Source organism: Gymnoscopelus microlampas (genome assembly GCF_963454915.1).
Source record: "Gymnoscopelus microlampas genome assembly, chromosome: 22".
NCBI classification, from domain to species: domain Eukaryota; kingdom Metazoa; phylum Chordata; class Actinopteri; order Myctophiformes; family Myctophidae; genus Gymnoscopelus; species Gymnoscopelus microlampas.
This window is the reverse complement of record NC_139959.1, coordinates 16,951,543-16,967,416: the sequence shown is the minus strand read 5'-3', so window position 1 is coordinate 16,967,416 and position 15,874 is coordinate 16,951,543. Positions and strand designations below refer to the sequence as shown.

General features: G+C 42.1%; 1 protein-coding gene across 1 annotated transcript in view; it reads right to left on the bottom strand.

Annotated features, from left to right (window-relative positions):
• myripb (myosin VIIA and Rab interacting protein b) overlaps positions 1-15,540 on the bottom strand; it is a gene marked incomplete at both ends in the record, with an annotated part of 206,343 nt that extends 190,803 nt beyond the window's left edge. The window contains one exon of the mRNA XM_084048107.1: positions 15,431-15,540. Within this exon, the coding sequence (XP_083904233.1) occupies positions 15,431-15,540 (110 nt within the window). The remainder of the gene's footprint in view (positions 1-15,430) is intronic.
• Between the last annotated feature and the right edge of the window lie 334 nt (positions 15,541-15,874).

Here is a 15,874-nt window from a genome sequence, read left to right as displayed (position 1 = left end):
TAGTAGTCTATACTTTCTGTTTTACACAGAGCTCTGTATTGCATCACTCACATTATCAAACACATTGCATTATGTTATACAAATGGACTCAAGACTCTGTCACATTATATATATTAACATTTGAGTACATACTGATGGAATGTGATGGAAACTGATGGAAACCATTAACATAAAATGCTGCCCTTTAAGATGTAGATTTTTGTGGGGTCATTTTGTTCTTCTTTGAGGACTTTGCCCATGTGTGGTCTAAGGGTGGTGCTAGGAAGGCCATGGGGTCACCAAAATGAGCAGGGTTCATCAGCATGAAGGTGTGCAGCAAATTCCATTGCGATCCAGCCAGTAAGTTTCGAGATATGTTTTTTAGGACCAAAGTGTTTAGTCAGACCGATGGATGGACTTATTCAGCCATGCTTTTAGCTCTCTTGCTAGTAATAATTCTAGTCTCTCGGATGTGGGTCCACTACCGTGGAGGACATGCATATGGCTATAGTGTGCAATGGCAGAACAAGACACCTGAGTAGAGGAAGAGAGACAAGACATTACCGGCATACAGAGAGATACGCAGGAGAATTGACCGTCTCTCCTCTTCATCAGCAGTATTATTATGAATCTATTATACATCCTGTAGACTAGAGCATCAATAAGCCTAAAGCATTTTAAACCCTTCAGTAATAAACCGTGTCCTGTCAGTTGAACGTCACGACACAGCAAAAAGCACAAAACCTTCCAATTAATGAGGCTGCCTGGTGTGAATGTAATTGTCTCGATATCGCCTATACTGTAGGAGGCAGAGCTATATGGCGCCAAGACTCCACGAGTGACACCAGGAAGGCAAATGAGCCTTCCCTCTGTCAGCATGGACACCATGAATGAAAGGTCCAGAACTTGGCCTGAGTGAACGATGGTGCTCACTCAGACAGGGGATGTCTGGCATGCTGTCTCGACGCACATCAATCACTCACTCTGGGCATAGCTCATTGCATCTGTCCCCATCCACCGCATTACTAATGATGATCCATAAGGAGAGAGAGAGAGAGGGAGAGGGATGCGGACCGACGACAGACATTATAGGACAGATGAATTGGAAACGAGAGGCAAAGTGAACAGGAGAGAAAGACTGGATGGATGGCCAGGCAGGCAGGCAGGCAGACAGACAGACAGACAGACAGACAGACAGATAGACCCATCTTCCTGGTACAATAATCTCTAGCCGCTTGCAGTCCAGCAGCAAGAGCTTGACCTTTGTCCTGCAAAGAAATTGCTAAAGTAGTGGACACGGCCTGCTAACACAGCTAAGACTAACAGCGCAGACTGTTGCTGTGAATGTGTACTAAGCTTTTCCACTGTGTTCATTGAGACGTATCCAGATTTATATTACAAATAAAGAGGTGAGACAGATCGGCTTGCTTCCAAAGCACCTCAGGCGAGCAAAAGGTAAAAAAGCAGTAGGTGGGGATTACCTTTCCAAGAGCAGGCTGGCACTGACAGGTTGTCTCAGGCGTATCATCAAACACCCACATATGGATTAAGGCTAGGCTATATACACTGTGTAGCTAATTCTGTTTGTAAAGACGCTCCACAAAGCCAGATGCATCGTGGTGGATTCAAACCCCAGACTCTGTGGTAGCAGGCTAATACAGGGTTCCCACACATTTTTACCAATGAATTTTCAAATATTTTCCATAACTTTTTTTAAGTGTTTTACTCCATTTCCAGGCCTATAGCAATCATATGGTGCAATAATGAGGCTCTCACTCCAGTGTGCCCCACGACAGAGTTGAGCAAAGGTGTTACGTGACAAAAAGAAGGTATCGATTATCGTGACAGCCTTAACATATATTATATATACAGTATACACACACACAATATATACTCTCTCTGTGTGTGTGTGTGTGTGTGTGTGTGTGTGTGTGTGTGTGTGTGTGTGTGTGTGTGTGTGTGTGTGTGTGTGTGTGTGTGTGTGTGTGTGTGTGTGTGTGTGTGTGTGTGTGTGTGTGTGTGTGTGTGTGTAGACTGAATAAGAGACAGAGAAAATGAATAAGGTGTGTGTGAGTGTGCTCCTGTATAATTGACCATGTTCAGGGGGCCTATACAGTACATCTGTCTGCTAATTAAACGTTGGCTGTATCATATTAAAGCCTAATTGGAAATCTGGAGTCTGGAGCAGACTTATAGATCACCTTAACAGCCCTGAACACAAGCAGGCAAATTCAAACAGAACGATACTGATCACAAGAACTATTTACCTCACAATTGTTCCTTCATCAACATTTTTCTTTTCCGTTAAATGACAGCTTTCGATGTCATAAAGACGGCAAATTGTGACGTAATCAGTGGAGAAGAAGATGCACCGTGATTGCAAATCACACTGCCAAGGCCAAGCTAGAGGTGTGCATAGTTGAGCCACGTGGATCACAGCCTTCCATTTTCAGTCTGAAAACTCCCCTCTTCAAACACCTCATCCTGTTGCACAGGGTTTCCCAACCTGTTGCACAGGGGTTTCCCAACCTGCTGCACAGGGGTTCCCAACCTTTTTCAGCGTGAGACCCTAATGAGATATTTGGTGTCTCGCCGCGACCCAAGCTTACAAGGATTGTGAAAATAGACGATCTATAACTTGGCGGGTTGGCGCGTTGTGCGCTTGTAGATCGGCTATTTTCAATATTTTTTACAATGTTTTGAACATTTCAAATATTGAGCTAAAAGCTTCTGCTATATGCCTAAATTGTACTGTATATTGATAGTGTATTTCAGCCCAAGTTTGCTTTGGCTTTTTCAGCACCCTCTGGTGGACAGATTTGCAGACACAGTGACACGCTGTACACACCACAATATCTTTGCACTCACTACATGCAGGTCAACTAACAAAGAGATCCTGTTAGATATTTATACCGTGACATTTATACAAAATCATGCTGTTGCTGCTAAAAAAAATAACTGTGTTTGTTCTGGTGGATTTAAGAGAAGAACAAGTAAAACTGAAATTAATAACATCCGCCTAGTGTGTGGCCCATCTCTCATTTACAGGCAGGCACCGTTGCCGTGCAAAGAGGTTAACTGTGACTCAATTAGAATGTGAGGCAGAGCATGAAATGTGATAATTCGAGTTGTGCCACAGCACTAAAACACCTGCAAATTACAACACTGCTGTTCTGTCATGTACAGGCAAGGGGTTTTGTCTATTTCAATAGTAGTCTTCATACCCTGAAGAAGGCAGTTACCTGCCAAAACATTTGGTTTCTTTTGACTCTGTGTCCACAAATAAAGTATTGGCACTTTGGCTACCAGTGTGTATCATCTCGTTTTAAAGGGGGTCCGTATCGCATGAGATTTTAATGAGATTAAATTAAAAAATAAAATAGATATAGACTTATGGGAGTCTGGCACTAGTCTGACTGAGTTAACATACTGTATGTATTCTACCAAATATAAGTATAACTTCACAGATATGTGCAGGTATTTTTGTTCAGCATCCATTTATTCATTGGGATGTGCATGTATTCTTTTACAATTTCTTATTTACAGTGATATATGCTTTGACACAGCTTTTCTTCCGGCAGTCCTTCCTGCATTTGGCAGCTGCAATTGTGATGCTTTTAGTCTGTATCTTGTTTAAATTCTTCATATCTGTTTAGTATGCTGCTCTGGTCGGTGCCCGTGAGTTTGTACATGTTTGCCATTGTTCATATGCTGCAAAAGTGCCCCTTTTATGTAAATACACACGTAGCTAGAATGCAAAATCCTGCTGGTTGACTTATTGAGTCGACGCTGTCGTGCGACCCTTTTGTGTGATTGACATTCTTAGGGTTTCTGAAGAAGATAATGAATAAATGTCCTGGCAGAGGACATTAAGGTCCCCTCCACTTTTTTAAGGATTACGATAATCTGTGAGTCGCTTAATGTTCTATCCTGTAGTTACATCAAATCAAAGCATTGATCATTCTGACACATGTAGTCTGAGTCGCCATAACAAGTCATATTTCAAGAATAATTAAAGGCAAGGTTTGACACAAGTTCAAATGAGGCAGTGTGCCTCATAAGATAAACGTGTCCTGTGAAAACATAACCTCCGGTTATTGTAAGCGTGGTGTGTGTGTGTGTGTGTGTGTGTGTGTGTGTGTGTGTGTGTGTGTGTGTGTGTGTGTGTGTGTGTGTGTGTGTGTGTGTGTGTGTGTGTGTGTGTGTGTGTGTGTGTGTGTGTGTGTGTGTGTGTGTGTGTGTGTGTGTGTGTGTGTGTGTGTGTGTGTGTGTGTGTGTGTGTGTGCGTGCGTGCGTGCGTGCGTGCGTGCGTGCGTGCGTGCGTGCGTGCGTGCGTGCGTGCGTGCGTGCGTGTGTTGTTTTTCCTTGTTTGTTTGTGTATAGGTTTTTTTCTTGTGTGTGTGACTGCGTGCACACAATGTTTATGCCCGAGGTCTTATGTGTGTGTACCACTGACTCTGACTCTCTCTTTTCCCGGTGTTTCGCCCAGATGGGCGGGGTTTCGAGTTTAGGTTTAGGCATAGTTTGTGACTCACCGCATTTCGACGCGATGTGATTTGTAGATCGCCTATATTTGGCAAAGACATTTGGTGTGGAGGATAAAAAGGAGGGGGGCCACAGATAGAACTCTGGGAGACCCCGGTCAACTAAGTATAGAGTTTAACAGTTTAAAGATTAGCATCAACACAAAAGTTCTGAGGACACACACACACACACACACACACACACACACACACACACACACACACACACACACACACACACACACACACACACACACACACACACACACACACACACACACACACACACACACACACACACACACACACACACACACACACACACTACTACACACAACTAGAACATCAACATGACTCATGAAACGCAAACCAAACCAAGACAACCGCGACCGTAGAGAACATAACTGCCAGAATGCAGAATACTCAAGTACAATTGTGAGGTACTTTGACTTTACTTGAGTGTTTTTATACTTTCTACTTCTACTACCCTACAGCTTATGCAGAAAATATTGTACTTTTATTTACTCCACTACAACTATTTGACAGCTTGTTGTACAAAACATACATTAACCACTTATGTTCAGCTATTTGAAAATAGCCAATATTCAAGCTTGTAGATCTGCTATTTAGGAAATATTTTACCTTTACTTACTGTACTGTAAGTATATTTTGATGCCAATAGTTTTGCACTTTTACTCAAGTGAAAGTTTGAATAGAGGCCTTTTACTCTTAACAGAGTATTTCTATACTGTGGTATTGGTACTTTTACTTAAGTACAGTACTTCTTCCATCACTGCCATAATGAGAGTCAGATTTAAATTAACTCTACCCAAACTCTAGATTGTTTTTTTGTTTGTTTTATTGCATAAAAATGAATGAGTTCTATAAATGGGAGAGAGGGGCATGATACGATTAGTCTGGTAAAGCTGAGTTGCTGAAGTGTTTTCAGTGTATGTGTGTGGTTAGCCCCCCCCCCGCACACACACACCCCACTCTGAGCCTCAAGGCTTCAAACATTGTCACATGTTAAAGTAGGCCGCAACATTGGATTAGCCACATTAAGCCCATGGCGTCACTATTTTGGATAGGGTTTGGCTCCAGAACCGGAGGGGGAACCGGATCCAACATTGAGGAACCGGAATCGGTTCCATCACAAATGGAATCAAATGGACCCGTAAGAGTCCATTTGTACACTCTCAGAGTTACAGACCCCCTACCCTACAGGGACCGTTAAGAAGGAAAATTCTAAAGGATCACAACCCTAATTTTGGGAATGTCATTATTGGTCCAAAAGTTTCTAAAATGTCCAAAAAGAATGATCAAAAATATATATTTTCCCAAAAATAGCATAGGCTATCTACAAGGTCACAGCCTTATGAGCAGAGCTTGTAGATTGGATATTTTTGCTACACAACATCGTTGTATGACAAAGTGTAAAACATGGCTTAAGTGATTAAAACACAGAATAAACACCTTTGACAGGGGGGAACGAAAGGAATAATACGTCTGTGTTGCACAACAGCCCTATTTAAGCACCCATGGGTGCTGCACTGGGCTAGCAAAACACTACGGCCAGATTTAGCTTAAAGAGAGACTACAGTCTTCCCGTAGGTCATTAGTTCACTAGTGTGGGAACTCAGTGTGAGTTTACTCAGCAATCCATCTCCCAGGGGTCTAGCGCAATGATAGACGGGGATATAGACTCTGACGTTCTCAGCTGATACAGACAATAAGCCCCTCCAACCTACAGTACTTACTTACTAAACCATTCCTATAAAATGTAAGACTTACGCTGGTCTGTTGCCCATGTTATACTTTGGATAATAAGGCGTGTCGAATCACAACACGTTGTGAGCTTGTAGATCGACGTCTATTTCCGAAACAATTTAGAAAAATCTTGAAACATTATATATTAATTATGAAGAATCATTAAGAAAAACACAAATCTTCTCTAATGGGGGTCTGGGAGACACAAAATCTTTTCGGATGAGTGCTCCACGACCAAATACACATACATTTTGAGGTCCTTCACATGAACATTTTTTGAGAACCACGGATCTATAAAAATCTATAAAAACACCAAACCCACCATAGAGCAATTTCCCATTCTGCAGTGTGATGTGGTTTACAGAAGAAAAATGTGCTGTTATTATGTGGCTCGAAAATCAGATACGAGCGGATGCTGCGAAAGGACATGACCTGAATGGTCCTGAATGTCTCTGTCAAGAGGTTCATCTTTCCCCTTTGCAGTGGTGGAAAGTAACTACAGTAGGAACACTTACACAAGAACTGTAAAATTCTGCGGTACTTTTAATCTACTTCAGTATTTCAATTGTGTAATACTTCATACTTCTACTGCACTACATCTGAGAGGCAAATATTGTTCTTTTTACTCCACTCAAGAAATACTATTTTCTTAGTCTCTGTCAAAGGAGTCTTCCTTAATATTTTATGCAGCGAGCGAGTCTTTTTCGGCCAGTTTTACTCCACTACAATTATTTGGCATCTTTAATTACTTTGAAGATGTAGATCATTAATACAAACATTCACCACCTACGCCCTATTTTATACTCTATAATAGAAGAATAGTCCCCACTCCATGGGGTGTTTTTTTGTCACTGTATATTATTAGCACATGTGTGAAATTTGTCCTCTGCATTTGATTTGATTTGATTTGATTTTATTCGATAAATTCTGGTACAAATTACAGTACAGTATATATATCAGGATATCACAAAAAGTCCAAGGACTTATTTCCGTTGAGGTCCCACATAAGTGATTACATCATGTTTTCTAACTATCAACACATTTGTCATTTTACCTTAACTAAAATAAAATCATTGCAACAAGCACTCAACAACATAGACATTCTTCAATAACCAATAAAATAAATAAATAAATAGAACATTACATTTATCACATCCAATACCAGTCATACAACAAACCGCAAAAGACCAACGCTGACCAACAGGGTCCCTGACTCTAAATTAACTTGCCCATCAGCCAATGTTTCAACGTCTTTTTAAAACTGTTTAGTGACTGTGCAAATTTTATTTCGTGTGGGATTTTATTCCACTCCTCCGCCCCTGTGTATTGGAATGAGCTTTTTCCTACCTTGTTTTTTGATTTTGGTGGTTTAAGATCTGCTACACTGGCCCTTGTATTCACACTATGGTAATCACTAACGCTCTGAAAATAACTTTTAAAATAATTTGGACATTGGTCTTTTAAAATGTTATAGACCATTATAAGTCTCAGTTGTTTTATTCTGTCTTCTACGGGGAGCCAATTTAATTCTTTAAACTGGTTTTGGCCAATGTGGCTTCTTGGGGAGAGATAAAGGACTACCCTCATTAATTTATTTTGTGCCGTCTGTAGTTTGCCTTTTGTTTTTTTAGATATGCCACTGTACCATGTTAGGCAGGTGTAATCAAAATGGCATTGGACTAATGCTGATGCCAGTGTCCTCATGGTGGATTTATCAAGGAATTTGGCTATCCTAGCTAGGAACTTGGTCCTTGCATGGATCTTTCCAATAACTGAAAGAGCCATTGACTCACCACTTATATTCTGTTCCAATATACAGCCCAGATAGGTAACTGACGTTTTCTCTTGTAATTGTACTCCGTTACATCTGACTGAAAAGTTGGACACCTCCCTTAACTTGTGCTTTGATGCAAAGACATTCCGATTTACCTAAGTGCAGGGATAACTTGTTATCACTTAACCATCTGTTTACTTTTTTTAACTCGTTTTCAAGTGAGAGACTGACTGCTTCAAGGCACTCTCCTGTCACCAATAATGCGGAATCATCAGCATACAAAAATAAAGGACATGAGCAGGCTGCCTCCATGTCGTTAATGTACAACAAAAATAATAAAGTACCTATTATGCTTCCTTGAGGAACTCCGCAGGTGAGTTTTTTTGGCATTTACCCATCCTATAACTACTAGGAGCAGTGAGCAGCCATTCTACAGCGGTCGGGGAGCAATTAGGGGTTAAGAGTCTTGCTCAGGGACACACATCGACACATTGCTGGCCTGGCCTGGAATCGAACCTGGGACAAACAGGGCCTCTGGCTGCCCAGGCGGGCTCACTAACCACTCAGCTATGCCCCCCCGCCCTGCTATTTTCGAAAATGTTCAACAAAAATAGTACTGTTGATTTGGTACTGTAAGTACATTTACTTTTATAATTTTATTCAAGTGAAATTTTAAATACAGGACTTTTACTTACACCTAGTATTTCCTCATTTTGGTATTTCGTAAAAAGTTGGAGTACTTCTTCCACCACTGTCCCCTTCAATGCTGCTTTAATAAAAAGGGAAGGCACTGCAGCCAAAGGGAAATCCAGAAATGAAGGGTAGTAATTTCCCCAACCACCTGCACTTTGAAATCCAATCACACAGAACCTACTGACACTCAGCTACAGTGAGACTTTTGGGACAAACACAAACGGAGAGACTTTTGTCTTGGTTAATGAGAACAAGTTTTGTGTTATTGGTGTACCCTGAGTTAGTGTCGAAGTGTTCTTGAGCAAGACACTGGTTGGTGCCTTGCAAGGTTTCTTCTGCCATCGATGTGTGAGTGGGAGTGCGAATGTGTAATGCACACCGTATAGCGCTTTGGATAAAGGTGCTATATAAATGCACCATTTAGAGCTAGCCTTCCTCGCCAGCTTGTTCAGTTTGTTAGCTTTCCTTGTGATGATGATGGTCCCCCCCATCCACAGACCATGGCAAAGACAAGGACACTGGCTGCCACAGACTAGTAGAACATCTGCAGCAGCCTGTTGCTCACATCGATGTGTGTGTGTGTGTGTGTGTGTGTGTGTGTGTGTGTGTGTGTGTGTGTGTGTGTGTGTGTGTGTGTGTGTGTGTGTGTGTGTGTGTGTGTGTGTGTGTGTGTGTGTGTGTGTGTGTGTGTGTGTGTGTGTGTGTGTGTGTGTGTGTGTGTGCGTGCGCGCGCGCGCGTGTGCGTGTGCGTGTGCGTGTGCGTGTGCCATGTCTCCAGTGGGTGAGAGTGAGAGAAACAGAGTGAAATAGATGAATGGAAGGGGAACAAGGGGAAATAGAGGTCAGTGTTCCCTGTGACAGCAGAGCTCTGTCTCTATAGCAGTGGTTCTCAACTAGTGGTCCGGGAACCACCAGTGGTCCATGCAAATGCCTCAAATCATGAACACAACGTCCGATTGCCATGAAAGGCACGACGAAGAAATGCCACCCTTCTGACATTGGCCTATTATAGCGCCACCAGGAGGCCGATTTTTACAAAACAAATTGTTTTATATTACTCCTACACATTTTGTCCAAACATCATGCAAATCGGTCCACATTATGTCTATAGTCATGGCATCAAGACAAACCAGTCAGATTTTTCATATTTCATCCTGATTGGCAATAACAACATTAATCCCTGAACTTCTACAGATTCCACTCACCTACCTCTATAATGACTGAATTCTGAACATTGCTGGCCCACAATAACCTACCCAACCTGTGCTCCGAGGAGCACATTTTCTAGTTAAAACTGTGACTGCTACAATTATCTCACTGCTGGATAGTCAGAGTTAGAATTGCTATTGACCATAATCACACAGAGGGGGTCCCCCTGAGTATGCAATTACTAGAGAGAGAGAGAGAGAGAGAGAGAGAGAGAGAGAGAGAGAGAGAGAGAGAGAGAGAGAGAGAGAGAGAGAGAGAGAGAGAGAGAGAGAGAGAGAGAGAGAGAGAGAGAGAGAGAGAGAGAGAGAGACAGAGAGTGAGACAGAGACAGAGAGAGAGAAACCAGTGTGAATACTGAAGTGCACTGGCCCACAGCTCCACAAATAATGTTCAGTTATTCACTGAACATTGTTAAATTACCACGCTATTTTTAACTTATATGACCCACTTACAGTACTTCACAGGCAAGCTGACATCACATGCAGCCATGTCGTTCAACATTTAAGACAGGATAGCCACAAATTAAGAATCCTCAAAGGCAGAGGCCGCCGAAATATGTTGGTTATTATACTAACACAGTCCAATAAATACTTTTTTTAACAACAAAAGAGAGAAGTGTGCGGTCTGTGCGAATAACAACTGGCATATTGATACGTGGAACAGTCAGGTGCTACAGTAGGTCCTCTGTACTGTACCTTGCGCTGGAAGATTACCAGTAAACGTCAGTTATTTCCGTTTGAAATAGTCTACCGGCCTCTCCCCTTGAGGAGAGCTTACAGTGCTGTTTGTTCAGTAACACCCATGCTAGTTCTCATCCTGTCCTGTATAATGAGTCTCTCTGGCTGGATGGCTGCTGAGATGGAGGAGGCCAGAGGTTGAGCCGGCTCACCTAGAGTATCATAATTGGCAGAATGACACTCTCAGCAGACGGTACCGAACAGCAGTGGTGTAAAGTAACTAATTACATTTACTCAAGTACTGTACTTAAGTACAATTTGGAGGTACTTTTACTTTACTGGAGTATTTCCAATTGTCTCTACTTTTACCCCAATACATCTCAGAGGCAAATGTTGTACTTTTACTCCACTACAATTATTTGAAAACTTAACTAGTTACTTTGCAGATATAAATGATTACATTATAAAACATACATTAACCACTTCAGCCCTATTTTATACCTAGGCTATTTGAAAATAGCCGATCTACACAACTACTCACAACGCGTCACGTTGTGAGTAGAAAATAGCAGATGTAGATCAGCTATTTTCAAACATGTTGGTACTTTTACTTTTGCTACTTTAAGTACATTTTGACAGCAATACTTTTGTAAATTTTGAATTCCAGACTTACTTGTAAAAGAGTACTTCTTTTTTTTAAAACACTTTATTTGTAACAGAGTACTTCTACATTGCAGTATTGATACTTTTACTTAAGTAAAACATTTGAGTACTTTTTCCACCACTGTCCACTCATTATTATCAGTACCAGACACGTTGTTCGCCTTGAGTTCTGGTGTGTTGTAAAAACACAGTCACAAGCACCTCCGGAACCATACTGTTCTTCGGTTCACATTAGAGATAACTTTCTAGGAAACGCACGCACTGTAATACAGTCGCACTCGCCTTGTCTCACCTCACTCTTTCAGGAGCCAATGTAGTAGATGTCTACCGCCATCTCTCGAGCAGTGTTGCTGTTGCTGTTGCAAGGAAATGGAAATTAATAATGGCTTTGTACAGGACAGTATATTGTTCACAGTTTACCACTTGGTGTACTTTGATGTTAATAATTCATATTGAAAGGTATTGAACCACCTATACTCTTTGTACTTAGTAACTCGATTGGGGTCAACTCTGTACTTGGTGCACTCTTTTTCCCGCCCCTCTATACCAAATCCTTTTGCCAATAGGCAATCTACAAGGTCACAATGTGTCGCGTTGCGATGCGTCATGAGCTTAGATCTGCTATTTTTGGCAAATGTTCCCCCAAGAATAGAGATGCTAGGTTTGAAGTGATAAAAAAGACCTCTCAGACACCTGTAAATTACCAGCAGTTTGTAATCAGCAAAACAATTGTCAAACTTTAAACTTGGACAAAGACTATCAACTTGGCTTTATGCGAACCTTTAAGGTTATTTACCTATGATATGAGCCCAGTATGTACAGTATGCAACAGAGGGTAATATCAAGTAATTCAATGTTCCTTATTATGCGACTGGAGGGGGAATTAAAAGGCAGCATTTATTAAGTGCCAGCTGAGACTCGCAAATGAGCTTACAGATGGATTCATGGGAATACTTTATAACTCTGCACGGCTGGCTTGACAGTCAAGCTACTTGGGGAAGAAAAACAAACGTCAGCCATGCATGTAGGAGGAAACCCACGGGAGACAGATTTACCTGCTGAAAAACTCATTTCAGCATCTGGCGCTCAGCCAAGAACACATTTAAATAGTCTTATTCCTGATCGCTAAGTGACAGCAGAACATTAGCTGTTTTATTCAGAAGCACAAAGGCATTGTCTGATAAAAAGGCATTTTACATGAGCCAGAGTGACACATAATAGATTGAATACAATAGTACCCTCACGAAGCTGTGCATGTACATTCAGACACAATTGCACATACGTGTGCAGCATAAATGCACCTGGACCGGCAATACACAGAACACCATGCAATGCAAGCAAATGCTTCTGAGGCGAAAGTCGTTCTACCACGAAATACATTATCTTTCCAGTGGTGCCTTTCACAGAACACCAGTTCAATACAGTGTGCACACAGGGATGGTCATCTTAAACCCCGGGACATTCACTGTCAATGTGTCTCTCTTCTCGAGATGACATGGGGGTGAGTTTAGTGTTGAGTTGGACCCTGAGGGTTCACCCTCGATCACAATGTATCACCAACAGAGTTAAATGGGCTATGATGACTATGTGTGTGTGCGTGTGTGTTTGTGTACGCGTGTTCAAAAGGAGGCAAGAGCCATGCATACATTTGTCCCTGCCTGCATTGCTGTTGAAGCAAAAAAAATGAAAAGATTCTTGTCAGGAATCAACATCTGAAGGAATAAGGAACACATGAAAGCACACAACAAGACACAAATTACTAAAGGGGGGACCTCAATACAATACTGCCACAGACAGAGACAACTTGACAGAGACCTAACTTGACATTAAAACAAACAGTGAAGTCATTTTAGCTGCGTGAAGAAACAAGCACACTTGTCTTGTCTGTTTGCATCTAATATCTATTTTATAGCACTTGTAAGCAGCTTTACAACAATTCATAATTAAGGCAATAAGGTTCCAAACCTCAACTTTCTAATCCACGGCACTGCATCCAATGAAAATGTGTGTTTTTACAACAGTACCAAGCCATTCATCTTATTGCAATAAACAGCTGTAATAATAGCGTTTCAAGGCTAAGATTTCTTTTTGATCATTCAGGACAGTTCTGCAGAAAAGATAACTGTATACCCCAGCACATTTATTTAGCTCTACATTTTACAGATAAGTGGTTCAGGGCTAAAGGAGTAGACTCTTGAACAGTGTTTGTGAAGCGAGTTTCTTAATATTCTTTGGTGCTGGTAAAGCAGTCTAAATGCTCGTGGCATCCTTTCAAGAACATGAAACCACTGAGGTTCACCAGTGATGTCTCGAGTGAGACGCTACAATTCGAGGCCTAGCTGGTAGACAGTCGTAGAAATCTTCTGGGCTCACGGTCAACATTGGGTAACATAATTGTATTTACAAAATTATAGGGTCCTCTCACACTCAAAGCTGGTAAATATGTTTTCCATTCTGTTGCAAGCAAGGCACTGGGGCTTCTCTAATAGAATCTCCCTCTGCCTGTCTTGCTGAAACATCACAAAGCAGATGGACTTACTTAACTCTCTATCTGATGGCTACACCCCCATGGGAGCCTGTCACAGACAGGGAACGTCTCCCTTGACATCGAGCTGTCACAGGGACAAAAATGAGGGAGGGAGAGGAGGGTCAGCGGCTGTCACATCGCAAAAAAGAAGCCGTCTTTCAGAGCTTGCAAAAGCGGTTTGCAGCATCACAGCAGAGCCTTGAGGCCCTGACCTGTGGACCTAGCAGCCCTCAGACAGGAGATAATAAATGAAGCAAAGGCAAACAGTGCTTTCTCAAAACACCAGACCTAGTAAGCAGAAGTAGCCTCCATAAACCATGCTGTCATACATTCCATCACTGTAATTGTAACTCCTCCTTTCGCAAGTAGATTTTCTGAAGCCACACTGCAAAATCATTAACGTCAATGGAGAGTGTAACTAGAAAAGTGTACTCCTCCGCCAGGCCGGGCTGGCTACCCCAGAGTCTAAACATTGTGGAAGTCAATCATAGCCAATCGGAACGGAATATGAAAGATCTGACCGATACATCTTCATCACGTCTCCAGAGATAATACGTACTGATTTGTTTGAGTTTAGGACAAAATCTGTAGAAGAATCAAAACGTATTTTTGGAAGAAAATGCAAAATAACAGAAAATCTAGTCAGGCACAAATGGGCCAAATTTGGCGCAATTACATGGGGTAGTTCTGTCACGATCCAAGGTATCCATTCGAAAAATTAGTACGAGCTACGGTTCAAGAGTTATACGCCAAAGCGTGAACCGACCTGTAAAGTACAGTCTCTAATCTGGAGATAAAATGAGGCAGATCATAAATGTCAATAAAATGTGCATCTAAACGAGACATCGTCTAATAACAGCATGGCCAACCAATAAGTTACTATGTGCGCAGTTTGTGATCGAATAACAATTGGGCAGTTGAGCTTTTACTCCTTCCCCATCTTACAAGTCCCATGGCTCCTGTCTTTTCAATGCATTTCTGCTTCATTAGACAGACGCAGTGGAGGGGAGCAGAAAGTGTGCTGGGCGAGGGGGGCTGTAAAGTAGGGGGAAATTAGACCCAGACTGTGAGCTGAGTTTCAATCCTAGACACTTACATTTTCCAGATGGACAACTGTTACGCCTCTGTATTTCACAATTTGGGCCAACAAAGGTAACGTTTAAGCGTCCCTCTTCGTCTATGTTTGCTTGGAAAAAAAGCCAATACATCTGATGTAACAAGGACGTAAGTGAAATCACAGCAACAGAGAAGACAAACAAGCGAACATGTCTGTTTGCATTTAACATCGGTTTCGCAAGGCTTTAGCACTTTGCATCGTTTTTCCAATCATTCATAATTAATCCCACAAGGTTCCAAACCAGAGAGGGATTTTTATCATCATCAAGGCACAGCATTCATTGAAAACAACATCTCTGTTTTTGACAACATGAAATCTATTCATATCCTCACAGTAAATCGTGGCAATAATGGCTTGGCGATCCACTGGCTGTGATTTATTTGTGATATCTTGGCAGAGCTTCATTGAGATGAGATGACGTTGTCCGGAGAGATGGACCCTCGCATGTACGTCATCTCAAACGAACACGATGAGAAACTATTTTTAAACTCTTTGTCTCACCTGAGCCGTTCCTCCTCTGCCTTCCTGAGCTTCATGTCCCGCTGCACCACTTTCAGGACGTGCTCCGCCTCGTCCTCCGTCAGACCTGACAGGTCCAGCTTGCGGCCCATCCCCCTTGGCGTCGCCACGGCGCTCTGCTGCTGGTGGTCCCGGAGGGGAGGAGGAGAGATACAGATGGTGGCGCTCCGGGGGCCGAGGCTGGGACAACCCTGGTTAAGAACAGAGAAGGAAGGGGGGGGGGGGGGGGGGGGGGGGACGAGTGAGAAATCTATGTGTTTGTGTGGAATCATTTCACTGACTAAGAATTGACTCATACTTGTGTCACAAGTTTGGACTTCCCTGCCGATGACTTGAGACCTGATTTCAATTTTTTGTAATGTCCTCACAAGACTTAAGAACAAGTCCTCTACATAGATGGGGGTCTTAAAGAAAGCTACATCGGGG